Raw genomic sequence first — 21,554 nt, 5'->3', positions numbered from 1 at the left:
TCTAATACATGAAGGAAATCGATTAGGCACAGCTGTACTACAGGTACAGGCACAACTCGGCTACTTGACGGCTACACAGCTCTGATTATTAACAACTTGGCAAAATAAATGCTCAACATTAGCTCATATAACTTAATTAGAACTTAGAACATTAAGGCTTCTTTGCATGAGAGAATTGTATGTGGCCAGAAATATTATTGTTCCTGAATATACAGACAAAATTATGCAAGAACCTTTTTAAAATATACATATAACTCAACGATTCTGAACATTTAAGATAATATGATAATGCAACTTTATTCTTCTACCATGGAAGGAATTATTTGGATTCCTACCCCCTTGTACTCCTGTGTATCTTAACTTACGGCTTTCCTTTTATAGATTTACTTGTATCTTAAGACTTTTGCAGAACTGGATCTGTTATAAAACAAACTTTTAAAATAATATACACACAAAAAATAACTTTTATTGAAAAGTTTATCTTATAGTTTAAAATTCTGGAAATATAATATCAATTTTTTAAAGGAGGAAGAGTGAAAAATAAAAATTAACATTTCTCAAGATATTTGTCTTGAAAGTAAAGTAAAAAAGACCAATCTACATACACAAGAACAAAAATAAGAATAGAATTAGATTTTTCTTCAGAAACCATGAAAAGGCAACAGTAACATGAAATATTATAAACACAGACTGGTCAGGGATCATCAATTTGGAAAGGTTGTTATCAACAAAATTACCCTTCAAAAGTAAGGGAGAAACAAAGACTTGTCCAACTAACAGAAACTAAGGGTACCTGTACCCACTAGATCTGATTTACAAGAAATATTGAAATAAATTCAGAAAAAAAGGATAATAATATATATAGAAGCATAATCAACATAAAGGAACCAGCAAGGAAAGAGTGCAGCTAAAAATCCTGATTTTTCTAACTCATAACTGATAATTGGTATCAATTTAGTCAAAGTATTAACAACAGTAAAATCATGAGAAATGGGAATGTTTTAAAGCAAAACACAGAAGAAATGGGAAGTATTTGCCATAAGGCATCCACACTCACAAAGTGGTACAGTGCTCATTGGAAGTAAACTAATGTTAATCTAAATATACTAAAACTCTACGGCAAACAAGCAATACTCCTCAAAAAGGAAAACCACAGAGTGTCAACCCCAGCGATGTACCTGCAATCCAGCACTTTAAATATGGTCAGGAAAATCACTTTGAATGGGGGGGGGGGACACAGGGGGGGAAGAAATCATCAGCAATAATGCTAAATGAATGGGTTGATTCTTTGATAATTTTTAGAGCTTTTCAATACCTTTTATTTAGCAATGATCACAATGTCCACTCTAACATCTGGTGGGTGGCTCTCAATCTAAAGAACCCTTATCCCTTTTCAACTAGAAACACTCTCCAAGATCCAGGTTCTCTCCTCTAGGTCCCCTCAAAACAGCACAGATATAAGCAGCAACTGACAGTAGCTGAAAAGTCTTCCCCCTCCCTCCCTCCCTCGCTCCCTGGCTCCCTCGTTCCCTCCCTCCCTCCCTCCCTCTTCCCGCTCTTGGTCCTCTCCCTCCTCCCTCCTGGGGAGAACTATTGGAAGGCAGCAATATGTACCTACATCTCTTTCCCACATCTTTTACAGTGCTTAGTGCAAAGCATCATTTTAATTAAAAGAAAAATTAATTTTGCATCCTAATATTGTTCACATCCAAATGAAACATTTTGATATTTCATCCCTTCCCCACTTTGATACAAAGTCTCTTAATGTAACCCACATAAGGCTCAAACTCTCCATGCCCTGCCTCAGCCTCCTAAGCACTAGGATTGTAGGCCAACACCGCCGGCTTGTCTTCATCTTCTGTAATAGTAAATGCTTAAAAGTTGTTTCAAAGCTGGGAGTAGTGGTGCATGCGTTTAATCTCAGCAGAAGCAGGTAGATCTCTGGAGTTCGAGGCCAGCCTGCTCTACAAAGTGAGTCCAGGACAGCCGGAGCTCTTGTTACACAGAGAAACCCTGTCTCAAAAAAACAAAAACAAACAAACAAACAAACACCAAAAAGTTTCAATTCCAACTAAAATAAAGCAAAGTACACAACAAGGTAGATCAAGGACTATGGCTAACTTTGAGCAGCTATAATTCAAAACAAGGTAATTACTATTTTGTTAATTTCTCAAACTCAGCACTATGACATCTCCTATACATAAACACACTTCAGTATATGTCAACAGCCATCTCCCCAATGAGTCCTGACAACTGGGGATGAGCAGACTAGCTTTCACTTACACCCAAAGCTCCCTGGTTTCTTTCTGCACCTTTATAGCTAGCTCATTCTGTCACAGAATGGTACCCCATTATGGATAGACAGTTTATCTATTTACTTAATGAAAGAAATTTCAGTTGCTTCCCATTCTTAATCAATAAATAAAGATGCTAATTAAAACATTGATGTCTACGTTTTTATGTGAACATAAACTAACTCACTTTGCTATATACTTAGTAACATGCATAGCTAAACATACTGTGGTGACATCATTTAACTTTGTAAGACAGGGATAACTGTCATCTACAATGGTCAAACCATTCTGCATTCCTACTCGCAATGGAGAAGAATCCTCATCTGAATGAGAGATCATCGGAGCTTCTGATTTTAGACATTCTGATGTGTGTGGTGGTTACAATCTGAAAATGTATCTCACAGGATAAAAGGTGGGTTTATGGGGGGGTGTAGAAACACTGTAGTAATGTGACAGTGTTCCTTCTCAAAAGCTTAAACATCTATTGTGACAAATTATGATCTAAACACACATGCACGCATACACACACACACACACAAAGCAGAACATTGTAAACAAAGTAAAAATTGAACATTAGAAGAACACACATATACACATAATTATGGGTAAAGATAAAAGCAAGTCTGGCTGAGTGGTTTGTAAAAAGCTAGAATATACAAAATGAAGAAAAACTACCTAGATAGTACAAGAAAAAGAAATAACATGAAGGAGTAAAAGGGGGGGGGGGTTTAAAGGCTCATGAATTTCACTATTATTTGTTAAGTTTAATAGAAACAAATCTATAGGTTTACTAAGATCAATTTTAATAGACAACAATACTATTTGTATTAACTGCTATTTAGAAACTAACAAAGAAAAACAAAAGGATTAACTGTTGGTATTTTCATACTATCAGTCAGGTAGGAATACAAATACACGGACTCTAACTTTAAACAACACAGAAAAATAATGCCATGTAGAAGAGGTCAGACACACAAAAAAAGCATATATATATTGACCTAGTATCTATGTATTATGACTTACTTCCTGTATAATCAAGAAAAATTAATGTATTTTTGCATGAGTCCAAATGCTGAATTATCTTAATGGGCACAGCAGCTAGAAGTAATGAAAGAGACTGGTGTCAATAGTTGGTCCTGGGATTCTGTTTAACTGAGATGCTGATTACTGTATGCTAATTGCAGGTGAAAGCCTCTGTAAATATTCTTCAATAAGAAGATAAGCAAAAGCATTACCTCAATTCTTTGCTTTGAACATTTAATCTAAACCATGACAGAAAAACTGCAAGATGGATTGGTTTGTAAAACTTGTATAAATGAATAATCTTCAACAGACTTTAGGGAAAATGCATTTTATTCTACAGAAATTTTCTAAAGTATAAAATAATTTTATTTCAATTTTTTAAAAATATTTTTGTCTTATCTCTAGAGAAAATTTACTAACTGTATTCTATACATTCTAAGCATAACACTGACCAGACAATAAAATGTCAGACATATCTCTTTCCAATGATCTTCTCAAACTAAACTCTTCTTACTGTCCTACTTGGTGACAGTTATGATACAAAAAGACAGTGTTCCACATCCAGACAACAGTAATGTGACATCTGCTGTCCAGGGGTAAACCAACTGGGATGTCAACTCACATTCATCAAACAGAAAAGCAAGTGAGGGAAGAAAAGTTCTGCTTCGACTCCTTTGGAAACATCAGTGGTTAACTGCTTAACCATTAGATCCCTCGGCTTCCCATGTTTCTGAATATTCTTTGACTTTAATATGATTAACACACACACACACACACACACACACACACTTAAATATGATCATTCAAGTAACAAGTTCAATGACTATTATACAATTATACATTTCTAAAGCTTAAGGAAAGATGAATTATTACTACCTGTGCATTAATTCAGATAAACAATCACGCATTCTCTTTTCTGGGTGCCACACTGAACCCTGAAGAAACAGACTACAATATCACATGGGTGCTCCTTTGAAATTAGTAAGACTATATATAAATGGTTGAGGAAAGAAGACTTGTACTCCAAATTGGGCCTTTATTGCCTGCTTATAAAATTTCAGCATTAAGAGCTATTTTTGGATCTTCAAGGTCATTCTTGGTAAATTTTTCTTTAGATTTGTCTGTTTTTGAGATAGGATCTTTCTGAGAGTTGGGAATTGCATGTATGTGACAATAAACCCAACTAGTTAATGATCTTTAACTTTATGACTTCACTAGCTTTTTTTTAAGTAATAAATTTTTATTTTTAATTTATTCACTTTATATCCCGAACACAGGCCCCTCCCTTGTCGTCTCCTGGCCTCTCTCACTCCCCTTCTCCCCATCCCCTAGTCCTCAGGAAGGGGGAGCCCTCCTCCCCTATCATCTGACCCCAGCCTATCAAGTCTCATCTGGGCTGCCTATATCCCCTTTCTCTGTGGCCTGGGAAAGCCACCCCACTAAGAGGAAGTGATCAAACAAGTGGGCACCAGAGTCGATGTCTGAAGTCCTATTCCCCGTATTATAGGATCCGCAAGGAGACTGTGCTGCCTATCAATCACATCTGAGCAGGGAGTCTAGGTCCTCAGCATGCATGGTCTTTAGTTGGTGCATTAGCCTCTGTAGCAACCCCCACCTCTGCTGCCGCCCAGATTTGTTGGCTCCATTGGTCACTGGGAAGAGATCTCCACTAGCACTACATCTGACAAAGGGCTAATATCCAAAATATATAAAGAACTCAAGAAATTAAACACCAACAAACCAAATTATCCAATTAAAAACGGAGTACAAAACTAAACAGAGAATCTCAACAGAGGAATGTTGAATGAAACACTTAAAGAAACACTTAAAGAAAACACTTAAAGAAATGCTCAACATCCTTAAGTAATCAGGGAAATGCAAATCACAAGGACTCTGATATTCCATCTTACACCTGTCAGAATGGCTAAAATCAAAAACTCAAGTGACAGCACATGCTGGCGAGGATGTGGAGAAAGGGGAACACTCCTCCATTGTTGGTGCAAACCTGTACAATCCCTTCAGAAATCAATCTGGTATTTTCTCAGACCTAGCTATGCCACTCCTGGGAATAGACCTGAAAGATATTCCACCACATAACAACGGCGTCTGCTCAACTATGTTCACAGCAGCTTTATTCATGACATTCCTTAAAAACAAGGAAATCTTGACATTTGCAGGTAAATGGATAGAACTAGAAAAGATCAACCTGACCAGACCAGAAGGCATAAGTGGATATTAGCCACATGATACACACACTACAAGACACAGACCTGAAGAAGCTAAGTAACAGGGAGGACCCTAGGGAGGATGCTTAATTCTCATTCAGAAGGGCAAATAGACACCGGAAGCTGTGGGAGAGAAGGAACAGGTCTGGAGCCTACCATCCAGGTCTTCTGAAAGACTCCACCCAGTGGGGAGATCAAAACAGATGCTGAGACTCACAGCCAAACTTTGGGGTGCAGCCAAAGAAGTCTTATGGAAGAGTTGGGGGACAGAAGGCACACCTGGCGAGCACAGGAGCTCCACTAGCTTGGTGGTTGCTGTTGTTTTGTTTTGTTTGTTTTTTAAGCTTAATGTGCACCTATTGTAAAGTTATCAGCAAAGAAAGCAAGTTGCCATATTCTGAAACACTACAGAGAGCATGGACTCAGTAATAAAAATAATAGGATATAACTATTATAACAGAAATAAAACAGGGCAAAGAAATGGAAAAGGTAGTGATGAGGGCAGTAGGATGAAAAATAAGCATGTACATGTTAGAACATAAGACATGGGAGGCAAAAGGGGAAAATCTGACATTAACTAAATATCATACTAAGGAATATGAACTATTTTGACCAAATAATGAAGTACAAATTAAGTTTTAAAACAGTTAATTAGAAAATTGTTCCAAAAGTCTATTTTCTCATAGATTTGAATGCATGTGCTGCAGGAAGGCAGGAACTCTTAAGAGTCTAGGGTAAGTCACTCCAACTAGATAGACATCAACACACCACTGTAAGAGCAACTGGGAGAGGCAAAAAGAACACTAGGAACCAAAACTCAAGCCCTAAAAGCAAAGAACTTCAACAGGAAGAGTTCTAAGACAGCCCACAGTGGTGCCTCCTCCTGAATAAAAATGCATGCACTGATTAAATGAGTATCGTTTCCCTTGAGTAGATTGAGCCGGAGCAACCTGCACAATATGTTAAAAATGATCACATGTGACATCTTTGATTACATTACAAAGATTGTGACTTCTACCTTGCTATACCTTTCTGATTTCTCAAAGCTTTCATCCCTTGGAGAAGCAAGTTCCCATTGTTGGCTGACCCTGACCATGACAGCTTGAACTTAAGTGTGGAGCCTTTCCCAGGTGGGTCTTTGCATATCATCCAATGCCTTGGTTAACAACCTAAGAGACCTTGTGGAAAAACTATCTTGAAGTAGAAGTCCAGTGAAGACAGTTCTGACTGATGAACAAAATGTTGCTGTTTTAAGAGCTATGCTTTGTTACACAAGAAATAACTAATGTAGGGATTACATGAAATCCTTGTTTTTATTATGACATTACTCATAAATATGCTTGTGGAAAATAATCTCACCAGACACCGGAGTTTCATTAGTCTGATAAGCCAGAGGACAAGGTTCAGAGTTATTAAAGCAACTGGAAAGCAGAAAGGAGAAAAACCACAAAGAATGGAGTCACAAAATTTGCAATACATAAACTCCTTAACATTTGTCTAATTAAAAAAATAAGTTCGTGTTAGAGGAGATTCTTGAGGAGCCTGAAAAGGAAACAATATTTAAAAGCAAAAAGAGCAGATCAGACTTATTACAGCAGCCAACTATGGTACCAAACAGTTTGGAACTTTGGCCCTGCCAAATCAGAAGGATTAGGAAACAAGGTATCAAAAGAGCTATATACTTGAGTAAAAACCACAGCTCAAGACTATTGCAATGTTTACTAGGCTTTTAAGGGCATAACCAAGAAAAATGCCAGGAGCTGAACCCAACTTTCCCCAAGATTACAATGACTTGATGGAAACTTAACTGTGGAGCAAAACAAAACTTTTAACACTTATGAGAGGTGATAAGAGAAATCATCCGTAATCGTCATACACAGTCTATTCAAAGCAACACATCTATCTAATCAGCAACTCCTACGAGTCAGTATGGACCACAGTGGCTAGCACGAACTAGGAAATGAGTACAATACGCAGGAAAACAGTCTCTAGGGCAGCAGACAAGAGCCAAGCACAACCATGTCCTCTAAGATGAAGGAAAGTGTATGAACCTTCTGGTTGTCAAGTTCCTGCCCAAGAGTAAGTTACAAGTTACAAAACAAGCAGGGAAGGACATCAAAACAACTGAAGTGCCTACGAACCGCTTTAAGGCAGAGTGAGAGGCAAGAGCAGAGCAGTGTAAGATTCATCTGGTCTGACAGGAAGTCCCGCCTAGAACTTGCCTACACTTCGATCACCATGAAAGCAAATGAGGAACGGTGGCAAAGAGCTGATAAAAAGCAATTCAATAATACCCAATAGGAGTGGCACAAGGCCATTTAGAAAAACACTATAAAATACAGTCTCTCTGGAAGAGTCCTGAGAAAAGTATAATGGGGATAACAGATCTAAACAAAAAGCAGCTACAACAACAATAACCAAGCTTAAAAGGAAAACACAAAAGAACCAACTGATTCTAAAGTAACCAAACTGTATGCCAAAACCGTATATCCAGTATTAAAGTAATACAACAAAGTCTAGATTCAACAATGCTGTAACAATGCTCTGACATCCAATTAAAATGTAACCCAGCATCCAGATACAGAAAGTATGATTTCTGATGAAGAAAAGAAACAAAAGTAAAAGGTAACAGAACAGTAAGGCAAGAATACTGAAAAGACTACTAAAAAGACACTCCACAAGACAAAAAGAAAATATGGAACAAAAATGACATTCAAATGTAATGCAGACAGTAAAAAGAGGTTTGAAATAAATTTTTGATTAAATAAGATCAATCAACCAGTAGGCTTAGAAACAGCAATCTGACGCTGAGACCCTCACCCCGCACTCCTTTACAAATACTTAGATTATGGCTCCTCTAAGCAAGCACTTGTATCAGAAGGGACATAAGCAGCGAGACTGCACCCTTCGACTGGGTAACAAGCTCTAAGGGTATAATGGCTGATGTCTCCCTCTCACACTTCAGGCAACACAGACAATCTTAGTGCTGCTTCTCTGACTCACAGGCTGTTCCTATTTCTCTTATTGTCTCTTTTAACAACAATGAGAGTATCTATCTTTTCAGTGTTCATTGTTTGGAGAAAGACCAAATAATCTAAACAGTTCATTTCCGAGTTTCTAATCTCTTACTGACTTAGTAACCTCTGGCCTCTCTATCACAAGGAGCTACCGTAGTATAAGACAACCCCCAACTTTAACTTTTCCAGTTAAAATATAGAGCTTGGACTATCCCTCTTCCAAAGCACACACCCTGTGCAGCAGACTTGGGCTGCAAACTCTGTGTTTGTAACATCTATGGCCTCTCTTTATTGATTTTCTTTTTCTTGTAAAGTTATTTATTGACTTTTGTTAAAAAAAAAAAACAAATGAGATTTTTAATAAATAATGCCTGGATCCATAAAAGCAATTCTATTGTTGCTGGCAAATCTAAAAGAATTTAAAACATTTTAGGGATTAAGGCTTACTATTTAAGATAATACTAACACTAAAATATCATTTTAACAACAGAATATTAAAATGATGTTAAAATACTAAAAATGCTGAAATATAAAATGCCAAAACAGTGAAAAAACACTGGGTTTCAAATAAATTCTATTCAAGCCATATGTTTTTGGTTTTGGTTTTGGTTGTGAGCCTAGCCTGTAACGGCTAAGTCATCTCTCTAGTCCTCAAGCCATATGTATCGAAAGGCCTAACATTTAGCATCTAAGAAATTCAAAGAAAGATTATATATCAGAAACAATAAATACTAAGTTCATTCCATTTTGTAAAACCGCTGATTATTTCATATTATGTATGAACAGATAATTATATATTTATTAAACCCTGGTTACATACCAATTGACTTAGATAAACTATAACACTGCCAAGTACTGTGAATTGACTTTATTTTCAATAAATGTTATGTCAAATAGGTAAAAAATACTACTTTCTCACTTATCCATGTGAAAGCTGTTTTGTTTTGATCCAGGGGGTCAGGGGACATGGTGACCAAAGGACAACTTGGGGTGACACTTCTCCTCAAGTGCCACACACATTGCTGTCTTTAAGGCAGGATTATCACTGGGACCTGGGGCTCCCTTGTTTGGTCAGGCCAGCTGCTCACTGGGCCACTGGATCTACACACATCTTTGCCTCCTCAGCACTGACTGAAATTACAAAGCCTTTTTATGTGAGTGCTCACTGATGGCCATCTCCCCCACCCTGTGAGAGCTTTTTTTTTTGTGGGAAAATTATCTGAGTCTTAAGGCACACCCTTTAACAATTAGATCAGTACACTAACAAAAATGTTCTCTTGACCATCAAATCCACATGAAATTGTATACTATATAAATATGTGACATTTTACTACTATAATACAGAAAATACGTCTATAAGCAGCTTTTTTCCTAATTCAGCTGTTTTTAAAGACATTAAGTTTTTTTTGAAAATTATAATCTAATGAATTACTTTTAAAAAAATTCTAAACCAGATACATTCAATGAGAGAAAAGAAATCATAGACAAAGATGGGGTTTACCTCCAGTTTCAAAGCATAATAATCACGGCCTTCTAGAAAAATAACATTTTGTAAAACTACACTGTCCAGAGCACCCTGAACTAAGCCTAAACCTCTGCTGAGAATGAGCTACATGCGAAAGCAAGTCACTCGGCGGCTACTTTCCTATAGGAGACGTGGAGTGATGCATTTCCACCCACTGATCTTTTTTTGAGACTATTTTAATAGCTCAGGAGTGAGTCATACCGTGTGTGCACATTACTTGAGAAAAATCTATATTGGATTGTCTAAATATATTTAAGAAAAAAATTAATTTTTCTTCTTTATTACAATGTCTTAGTTTCATAGAATACTGACCTTGAATGCTGACCACTCTTATCTCATGTCCTTACCAACCCTATCCATCCTCTCCTTTGACACAAATCTCTCATGTAGCGTTGTTTTGTGACCCACAAAGATTAACCAGGCCATCCGTGTGACCATGGGTTTAATATAACTAGCTAGTGGAGCCTGGTCTAAGTAGCAGAGGGCACACAACTGAAGACTGTGATTTCTCCTTTCCCAGAGTCTTCTGGAGCCCTGGGAGCACACCTGTTTTCTTGACTAACTGTGTTGGCAGTACTGGTCTTGTGCACCCAGTGCAGGAACTGCAGATGACGTGGGTTACAGTAGCTGTATCAATCCAGGCAATGGCTTTTTGTTGCCCTTCACCCTGTCTTCCGGTTCTTACAGACTTCCTGTCCCACTTCTGTGATGGTCACTAAGCATTAAGAAGGGTAGTAGAGTGATTAATGTCAGGCTGGGCCTACACCAGTGATTCTTTTCTGCATTTTGGACAATTATGAGACTGCAAAGGCTCCTGTGGTGATTTGACTAAGAACGGCCTCCATAGGCTCACAGATTTAAAAGCTTGGTCACCAGGGAATGCACTTCTCTGATTATGGCTGGAAGACATTTAAGACAAAATCAATTTTTAAGTGTGTAGAGTCAAATATAGTAGAACATATCTGAGTTTTAATTGTAATATTTTAAAGTTAAGCATACAACACTACATCCTGAGGAGCTGCAAAACCCAAAAGTCAGGAAGTTTCCTTCATCACTGACTGTAAGACTGTTCTTCACTCAACAAAGTACTCACTTCATCTTTGGCTGTTCCTAAGCAAACAGGCTGCCTATGACAAACTGGAAAACTCTGAAGTTCCCAATTCACTTTTTATTTTGATATTTTAAAAATCTTATGAAAGGGGCTCAAAGACATTATTATAAATTTCTCAAAAACTGCTAATTAATATACTCCAAATGGTTCATTTATTCCACAATTAAAAGGATGTTCCAAAATTTATTCAAAAAAGGATCAAAAGCGTTGATTTCTTTTTATTGGTTTGCTTACACATTTATGTTCCTTTCTTCCTATACCATTCTTTTTTAGTTTTTTCCTTTGTTTCAGTATAACTTAGTTTAATACATAAGACTAGAATGAAATGTATCCAACTGCCAGCAGCAATGCATGTATTACAGGTTTCTTTTCTGCCTTTCTGTATTAGGTTTTGTTTGTTTGCTGTGCTTATTTCGGAGACATGGACTCACTATGTCGCCTAAGATGCACCCAAACCTTGGGCTCCAACCATCATCCTAGAATGGGCTTCCTGGATCCTGGATTCTGCACACCACTGTGCCCGACTGCTACATTCTATTTTAATGAACATGTAAGTACTCTCAAAAATGGGGACGGGGGGACCTACTTTCCTATGGCAGTGTTCTTTTACAAATGTGTAATGTGATAACTGGTTTTGATAATCAGGTGTAAAGTGACATGAATTTAAATAAACAACTTATCAGACAAAGAGTCAGAATAGGAAAGTTTATACAACATAGCTGATATAAAATATATATAAAGATACTTAATAAAAACAGGTGTTAAGGTAACAGCTTAAAAGGCAAACCTCTTTTAAATTTTTTTCTCCAATAAGAAATGTAGATTCAATTGTCCAATAAAAGTCTAATTGTATTTGTTCTGTAACTCACTTAAGTCAATAAAATAAGCCCATAGCTTATTTAATAAACTGCAAATAAAGAATATAGAAATAAGATGTTTTCAGACACTGAGAAAGTGTCAACAAAATTACTTAGCTAACAAATACTATGAAAAGCAACCCAGATCCTCTCACCAATCTCAGCAGGCAGCTGTTTGATCTTATTCTCCCGGATGCTGAGCATGATGAGCTTCGGCAGGTTTCTGATGTCCGTTTCCACAGTAGTGATACGATTAAAGCGAAGATAGAGCGTGGTGAGAGAATCCAGCCTATACACCACTGAAGGGATTTCTCTCAGTTTGTTATGCCGTAAATCAAGCATCCGCAGCTTCTTCAAGTTATCAAGAGAGTCAGGCAAACTGGTGAGTGAATTCTCACTGAGAGCCAGCGTCATGAGATTTACTAGGCAGCCCACCTCTGCGGGGAGGGACTGCAATTTGTTACTGTATAAATAAAGTTCTGTAAGTTGAGTCAACTCTTTGACTGATGGTGGCAGTATATGTATAGACCTCTTGGATAAGTCCAAGCGCATTGAGTTCTCCTCCCGGCATTTGTTAAGCTCCTTAATTACCTCAGCATTGCTGGATTTTTTTCTAGTCCCAGGTGCTGGATTTGGCCGTTTGATTGTATTGTCGACTGAGAAAGCCACCCCTGGTTGGGCAGCACTGGAATCCTTCTTTCCGTCTTTGGCATCTTTCCCTTTGGTTTTAGGTTCTTTTTCTTTGCTTTCTTTCCCAAAACCTCCAGAGGCTTTTGCCTCTTTTTCTCTTTCCTTGGCAGATGGTACTTTGGGATCTTTCTCTTTAGAGTCTTTTTCTTTGCCTAAACTACTACTCATGGTGACTCAAGCTTAAACAAAACACTACATGAACCCCTTTTATTTGCCAGCAATCCAGATCAAAGATGAAGAGATAAAGATCCTATACAGTCAAAAGAGTGCTGGCATGAAGAAGTAGTGAGCTTGGAGTCACATCCATCTGTTACATGTTGGCTCTAAAAGCACTACGCCCAATTCTGAGAACTCATTCCAACTGGCAAAGTGGTGCTGGTCGGTCAGTGATTCATTAGATTTCCTGAAATACAACACAAACAGTAGTAAATTACCTTAGGTTATAATTTACATTATGTAAAGTCTCTCAAAACAATCACTGTGGAATTTGGTAGTTTCCTTATATCTTATTCATTATTCTAGGCAGAGCCTGAGGAATGCTGTGGAAGAGGGGGAAGAATCACAGAAGATAAAACCAACACAATCACCTAACCGAGGCTCATAGTGGCCCACAGAGAGTAAACCAGCAAACAGAGCACACGCACGGGCTGACCCAGGCCCTCTGCATGTAGGCAACAGTTCTGCAGCTTGGTCTTCATGCTGTCTGACTCTGCTTCTGCCTTTGTGACCCTTTCTTGCTACTGGGCAAGCCCAGGACAGCAACTTAATATGCCAGGGGTAGTTGATACCCATGGGAGGCCTCCCCTTTCCTGAAGAGAAATGGAGGAGGGAGGAGTAGATGGGGGAAGAGGTGGAGGGGAAGGATTGGAGGAGAGAAGGGAGGGGAAACTGCTGTCAGTACGGAAGGTAAATAAATATAATTAAAATTTTATTAAAAAAGGAATTGTTATATCCAATTTATACAAACAGACACAAAAGCACAGATTTTTTTGTTTTGTTTTGTTTTTAGTATTTTAACTAACTAGCCTTTCAATCTTTGTATACTGAAAGAATCCCAATTAGGGGGCTAAAGAGATGGCTCAGTGGTTTAGAGCATGCATTGCTCTTTCTGAGGACCTGAGTTAAATTCCCAGCACCCACATCAGGCAGTTTACAACTGCCTGCAACCCCAGCTCCAGGAGACTCTTACACCTCTGGCCTTTAAGGACATTTGTATTTACATGCACATACACATAATTAAAATAATAAATTTTTAAAAATCCAAATTAAGTAGTGCATATCCACAGACTGTATTTAACAAATACCCTGAATCTACTTCATCTACATGACTCACCAAATGACTTTAGATAACAGGAAAGATCTTAAAGTTGACATAGACTAAAAAGCAGTAAAGAACAAGGACAAAATAAAGTGAGATTTGAAAGGGACAAAGGTTCAGGAGAAAGAGTTATAACCATGGTAGTTGATTCCAATGCATGCAGATATAAGGACTGTCTTTAAAAACAGTGACAGAAAGTAATCTGTGCTGATATTTATGTTTTAGGAGCTGGAAACAAAAGACTAATGGCACACAATTCTTTTGGGTATAAAGGGGCCTGGGGAGACAGCGCAGTTGGTAAAGCCCCTGTCACACAGTCACACACATGAGTCCAATCCACAGCAACAACGTAAAAGACAAGCTCAATGGCGCACACTTGAAACCCCAGACCTGGAGAGGAACCTCTGACATGTGTTAGTCAGCCATCCTCTGGCACGGAAACAGGCACAGACGCACATACGCATGCGCATGCATGGTTTCCTGGTGAAACAGCAGGCAAAACAAATCCACAAAAGACAGAAAAGAAAGGCAAACCCTATGGGAAATATCACGTCTCCCAAACATTTTTTTTTTTTTTAGTTTAAATATAATTCTTATTTTGTGTCTAATTCTTTATTGCTGGTAATATTTTTGGTAGTATTGCTTAAAACTTAAATTATAGTATCTTATCTGATTAAGAGGTTTGTTTGTTCTTTTAAGTTACTAAAAGTTCAGCAAGTAGGCGTAGACAAATGGAAAATGTTTCTATTAGGGTAGGATTATAGTTCAGTGGGACAGCGTCTGTCTAGTACTAATGACAGCCCTAGGGTAAATCTCCTGCAGGTCGCCAGGATGGGGAGCCTGGGGGCTGGGGTGTTTGCATAGGATATATTCTCCAACCCCATAACTTTATAGTTTATTATACTAACTAAAACACTCACATGTCACTACTACTGGCAAGACAACACATTAATTTCTCAGATTAGTGACATAAAATACATTGTTTTAGAGAAAAAAAAACAGGATAGAGTGGCAAAGTAGAATATCATGGACTATAGAGAAAAGGAAAAGTTCTGTCCAGAGTAAAGAACAGGTTCAGTTTGTACAAGACAATGAAAAAGATAAGACTTCTGCTGCAGACATGAACACAGATTGGGCAGAGTGCATGATCTCAACCTGAAATTGCAGCGCATAAAATACTGGTAAATTCTACGAAGTGAGTCCAGGACAGCCAAGAATACACAGAGAAATTCTGTTTCTAAAAACAAAAAACAAACAAACAAAAAAAATCCCAACAAAACAACAACCAAGAAAAAGAACACTACAACAAATAAATGCTCTTGAAATCAAACATAAAAAGTATCTGAACAAAAAATACAAAGAAATAATCTGGAAATTTTACAACTAAGAATCATAATAAACAAAAACTGTACAATTCAACATACTGGTCAATACAAGAACAGAAATTACAGAAAGTTCACTGAAATCACAACAAACATTTCTAAAACTCAACATTTAACAGAAGCTTGGGGAGTATATGAAAACAAAACAGCTAGGATTCAATTATTACAAGACCCAGGGCAAAGAAAAAGAATGTAAAGCTAAAAAAAAAAATGAAAAGATTATGGCTAGTATTTTCATAAATCTATTGAGAGAAAACAAAGAATAAACTCTCTCCAAATCAAAGCAATTCAAAGAAATATGTACATAACATGAAAATAGCACTTATTGGCCAATGCAAAGCTACAGTATAACAATGACTCGAGTAGCAGTGAGCTCTTTAATTGGCCAAAAAAAAAAAAGAAGTGGAAATTTTTTTCAAGTGTTAAAAGACCCGTAAACCCAGGATTACTTACTCAGAAAAAAACAGTACTCCAGATAAGTAAGTAAAATGAAGGAATACTCAGATGAAACAAAATAAAGAGAGTTACAGACTACAACTTGCACCGTAAGAAATGACAGAAACCCACAGTTAGGCTACACACAGACCTGATCCCCTCTCCCTGTTTCCCAGACCCCATTCTCAGGGCTGCTCCTAGTACCGTAACAGAACACCAGCTGTAGTCGCCCACACACAAACACAGCCCACACACCCACGCCCTGTCCATACCTCCTGTGGATCCCACAGACAATCCCCCCTTAGGCCTCCTCTCCCCACCTTATTGCTGTGTTTGAGGCCCCCAAACCAGGCTGACACTCTTGCTCAAACACAGACCATGCCTTCCAGATAACCAGGTAGGCTGCCTGCTGGCCTCCACTCTCTGTGTTGCAGCAGATTCATCCTCAGGACTGCCTCTAGCACTGCAATGGACTAGCTCCCCTGACATGCCCTTCCCCCAAACCTCCAACACTAGCAAGCATTCCCTTTGAACACATCAGCCAAACATGCCAGAAAACAGGCAGCACACAGCCGAAGCACTCTGAAAATCCAGAGAACCAGAAACCAAACAACAAAGCACCCAATCAACAAAAACAAAGAAATGAGCACCTCCTAGATTTAGAATCACCCCAAACCCAGATACCTAGATGACAGAATAAAATAATACAAACAGTAAATCCAGGACCATCCTACCACAACAGGCCCTGAATATCCCAACATATCTGAAGCACAAGAAGAAGACCTGAGAAACCAACTGTATGAAGATGATAGAGGTCCTAAAGAGGAAATTAACAAATCCCTTAAAGAAATACAGGAAAACACAAACAATTGGAGAAAAATGAATAAATACATTTAAGAAAGCCAAGAGGAAACAAACAGTTGAAGGAAACAAAACTGTTCAAGACATCCCAGCACTTGGGAGGCAGAGGCAGGCAGATCTCTTTGAGTACCAGGCCAGCCTGGTTTTACAAAGAGTCCAGGACAGGCAGAGCTCTATGTAACAGAGAAACCCTGGTTTGAAAAACAACAACAACAAAAAAAGCCTGTTTAAGCCCTGAAAAGCAAAACAAAAGCAATAAACAAAATAGAAACAAATAAAAAATGAAAATTTTAGGAATATGAACAGAATTACAAAGGCAAGCTTCACCAACAGAACACAAGAAATGGGAGAATCTCAGACATTGAAAATGAGAAGAAATGGATACATCCAACGCAGAAAATGCTCAATCTAAAAAATTCCTGACACTAAACATCAAAGAAATCTGAGACACTATAAAAAGATCAAGAAACCCAGCTCAAAGGCCCAGAAAATATTTTCAACAAAATCACAGAAAAATTTCCTAACTTTAAAAAAGAGCATGTCTATAAGGGTACACAAGGCATACATACATACAGAACACCAAATAGATTGCACCAAATGAGAAAAGTCTGCTTACCATATAATAATCAAAACACTAAACATACAGAATAAAGAAAGAATATTAAAAGCCGCACGCAAGGGGAAAAGATCATGTATCATATAAAGGCAGACTTACTAGACCTACAGCCAACTTCTCAATGGAGGATCTAAAAGCCAAAGGCTCGGACAGATGCCAGTTCAGCAAAACAGAGAAATGAGCTATTCCATGGTAAATTCAAATTAAAACAATATCTATCTACAAATTCAGCCCTATAGAAGGTGGTAGAAGGAAAAATCCAAACCAAGGAGGTTAACTACACCCCATAAAACAAAGGAAATAATCACACAGCAACAAAACTAAAAGAAAGGAAGTGTGGTTGTGGACATACACACACACACACACAACAACAACAACAACAACCACACAAAAGAGGAATTAAGAATCATTATCATTGATATTTCTCAATATCAGTAGTCTCAATTCCCCAACAAAAAGATATTAACAGAATGGATGTGAAAACAGGGTCAACCCTTCTACTGAATGCAAGAAAAATACCTCAACATTAAAGATAAATTTCATCTCAGAGTAAAGACTTTAAAAAAGATATTCCAAGCAAATGGAGCTAAGAAATAAGCTGGTGTAACCATTTTAATACCTAACAAAATAGACTTCAAACCAAAACTAATCAAGAAAGGTGAAAGGACACTACATACTCAAAAAGATAAATCCACCAAGATGACATTTCAATTCTTAACATCTATGTCCCCAAAACAAGGGTACCCACTTTGTAAAGGCAATACGACTGCAGCTTAAAAGTCACATATTAACCCTCCCACACTAATACTGGGAGACTTCAATACACCACACTTACAAATGTGCAAGCCATTCAAAACTAGAGAGAGAAATGTTGGCACTAATTGACATTGTAAACCAAATGAACCTAACATATATTTACAGAACATTCCACCTAAACATACTAGAATATAACTTCTTCTCAGTACCTCCTGGAACTTTCTCCAAAACTGACCACATACTCAGGTACAAAGCAACTCTCAAAAGATAGAAGAAAATTGAAATAAATCCCTGCATCCAACCAGACAAGCATGAAGTTAAGTATCATCATCAACAACAACAGAACCAACAAAAGCTTACAAATTCACAGAAACTGAACAGCTCTCTACTTAATGAAATATAGGTCAATAAAGAAATTAAAGTCATTACACAATTCAATAAAAATGAATGCACAATATACTCAAACTTATGGAACACAATGGAACCAACGCAAAAGTTCATAGCTCCAAGTGCTTTCATATTTAAAAAAAGCAGGGGGGTCTCACAATAGCAACTTAACAGCAATTTGAAAGCTCTAGAACAAAAACAAGCAAATACTTGTGAGAGTGGCCAATCAATGCCTCGTTTAACTTGAGGCCCAAGCCACAAGAGAGAGTCCATGCCCTACACTGCCTGGATGGTCAGGAACTGGAGACTGAATAGCCCAGAGACATAGGGTAGAACCAAACATGACTGGCAAAAATAAACCAATGAAATTATTTCTAATGACATTCTGCTATACTCAAATTGGTGCCTTGTTCAGTCATCATTAGAGAGGCTTCCTCTGGCAAAGGACGGGAGTAGGTGTAGACTCCCACAGCCAGACAATATGCAGCTAGAGTCTAAATTAGAGTTCTTCATTGGATGCCTCCCCTCAGAACTCAGGGAACCCTGCAGAAGACTGTAGGAGTCAAAGGGGATGGAAGACACCAAGAGAACATGGCCTACCAAATTACCTAAGCAGAGCTAACATGGGTCTGCACCAGGTCCTTTGCATATCTGTTATGGCTGTTAGTCTGGTGTTTTGTGGGACTCCTAACAGTGGAAGCAGGCATGTCTCTGGCTCTGTGGCCTGACCTTGGGACTCTTTTCCTCTTATTAGACTCCCTTGTCCACCCACAATATGAGAGGTTTTTGCCTTGTCTTATTGTATCTTGTTTGTCATATTTAGCTTGTCACTTGGAGGCCTAGTCTTTTCTGAAGAGGAAACGGAGTGGATGAGGGGAAGAAGAGAGGTGCAGGGGAGGGAGCTAGGAGCAATGGAGAGAGGGGAAACTAATCGTGGTGCATTATATGAGAGAAGAATCTATTTTCAATTTAAAAAAAACTAAATTAAATTAAATTTAAAAAGAAATGAAGACCACCAGTGGAGAAGATAAAAGAATATAGATAAATAAAACTGCAACGTATCTCTTCTTCAGTTTAATGTTATGTTAGACTGTTGAAAGCAAGGATGGATGTTAACGCATGGACAGTAATAGCCAAGATGATAGTATCATAAGTGAGAAGAAAAAGATTTAAACTATACTAAGTACATTCTACTTCCATTAGTAAAGTTTTCATACAAGTAAGAGTAATAAAATTTTAAGAAGATATTGTAAACCATAAATTAATTACAAGAAGGGGGCAACAATATAAAATCAGTAGGAAAATGAAACCCTAAGACAAATGTTGGGTAATCCATAGAGCAGCAGAGTAGATGAGTAATTAAATAGAGAATACAAAGACTATAAGCCAGCACATTTAAATACAAGCACAACAACGTTAACTCTTAAGTGGTTCCAACATAACTATAATCCATTAAAAAGACAGGCAGGATGATTTCAAAGTGTCATAAATAATCAATTCAACCACATAGGGCAGTTATAAATTAGATTTAGGGCCCACTCCAGAGGACTAACCTCATACTTAGTACTATAATCTGGGCCAGGAACCTGTGGCTGAATAGGTCACAGAAGAGAGTCTATTACTTTTCTTTTTCTTGTTGTTGTTGTTTTGTTTTTTGTTTTTTTCGAGACAGGGTTTCTCTTTGTTAGCCTTGGCTGTTCTAGACTTGCTTTGTAGACCAGGCTGGCCTCAAACTCACAGCAATCCGCCTGCCTCTGCCTCTCGAGTGCTGGAATTAAAGGTGTGAGCTACTGAGCCGGGCTTTACTTTCCCAAATGAACATAGAAGCACACTGCCTGCTAAATATGCTTTTTGTTATACCCAAAGATTAGTGCAGCTCTCAAGCCTCATCCAACTCTTGGCAGTAGATGATGGTTAGTATAGCGTCACAACTAGTCACAGAATAAATGCCAGTATAGTGCCTAGCCCCAAGTGAGCCATCTAAACCATATCCTTTATCCCTGCAAGGCTCAGGGAAGACGCAAGACAAAAGAACCCAAAATTTTAAGAGTCAGTGGTTGAAAAGGGGACTGATGAGAAACAGCGTTTTCTGGGCCTGACAGGGCCACTGTACACAGGAATTCAGAGTGGCTATGGTTGCCTGAACAAGACCTGCATAAAATCAAGCCATTATGAATGGGAGGAGAGATCATGAATTCCCACCCCTAGCTGAGAAGCTATTGGCAGTTAATAATCGAGTGAGGCGGAGTTAGTTTTCTTTCCTCCTGGAAGGCTGCTCACACTCTGGAGGATGTCAATGTGCCCATGTGCATATACCTGGCACTAATTAGATCCTGAGTTTAAAAGAACAAAAACTTGAGAGGAGAAATGGGACAGGTACAGGGAAGAACTGGAGTGGGGAAGAGATACATGTATGAAATTCTCAAAGAATAAATAAAAATACATTGTTTTAAAAACTATGGGAAAAGATACCATGAAAATATTAATCAAAGGAACTCTAGAATGAACAAATTAGTACTAAAGTTGCATTACCAGGAACAAAAAGAGAGGTGATGTGAAGATAGTCAATTCTCCAAGAAAATAATACATTATTGAATGCATAGTCTCAAAATCATACAGCTTCAAAATATGAAAGCATTTTCATCTAATAAAAGTACAAAGACCTGACTGGGAAGATGGATTAGCTAATAAAATATCTGCTGCACAAACATTAGAACTAGAATTCAGACCCACAGCACCCACATAGAAGCTGGGAATGGCAGCATCCACCTGTGATCTGGGTGCTGGGGCACACGTGATAGCTCCTAGGGGCTTGCTAACCAGTTACTCTGGCTAAAAGGATCCAGGTTCAATGAGAGATCTTGACTCAAAAATTAATGTGGAGAACAACTGAGGAAGATATCTGATACCAACCTCTGGCCTCCAAAACACACACACACACACACACACACACACACACACACACACACACACACACACACACACGACCCTCTACAGGGGGGATTTCCATTACCTCAAGTACAGAATAACCACAAAATAAAATAACTGGAACTAGGT

At 38.1% G+C, this 21,554-nt stretch overlaps 1 protein-coding gene across 1 annotated transcript in view; it reads right to left on the bottom strand.

Moving 5' to 3' along the window:
• Positions 1 to 21,554, bottom strand: part of Shoc2 (SHOC2 leucine rich repeat scaffold protein) — a 74,438-nt gene that overhangs the window by 26,639 nt on the left and 26,245 nt on the right. The window contains exon 2 of the mRNA XM_051146787.1: positions 12,208 to 13,145. Within this exon, the coding sequence (XP_051002744.1) occupies positions 12,208 to 12,910 (703 nt within the window). The 5' untranslated portion in view covers positions 12,911 to 13,145. The remainder of the gene's footprint in view (positions 1 to 12,207; positions 13,146 to 21,554) is intronic.

This window comes from Acomys russatus, chromosome 5 (genome assembly GCF_903995435.1).
Source record: "Acomys russatus chromosome 5, mAcoRus1.1, whole genome shotgun sequence".
In the NCBI taxonomy this organism is placed as follows: Eukaryota; Metazoa; Chordata; class Mammalia; order Rodentia; family Muridae; genus Acomys; species Acomys russatus.
The sequence above is the reverse complement of the archived record's forward strand: the minus strand, read 5'-3'. Positions and strand labels throughout refer to the sequence as shown.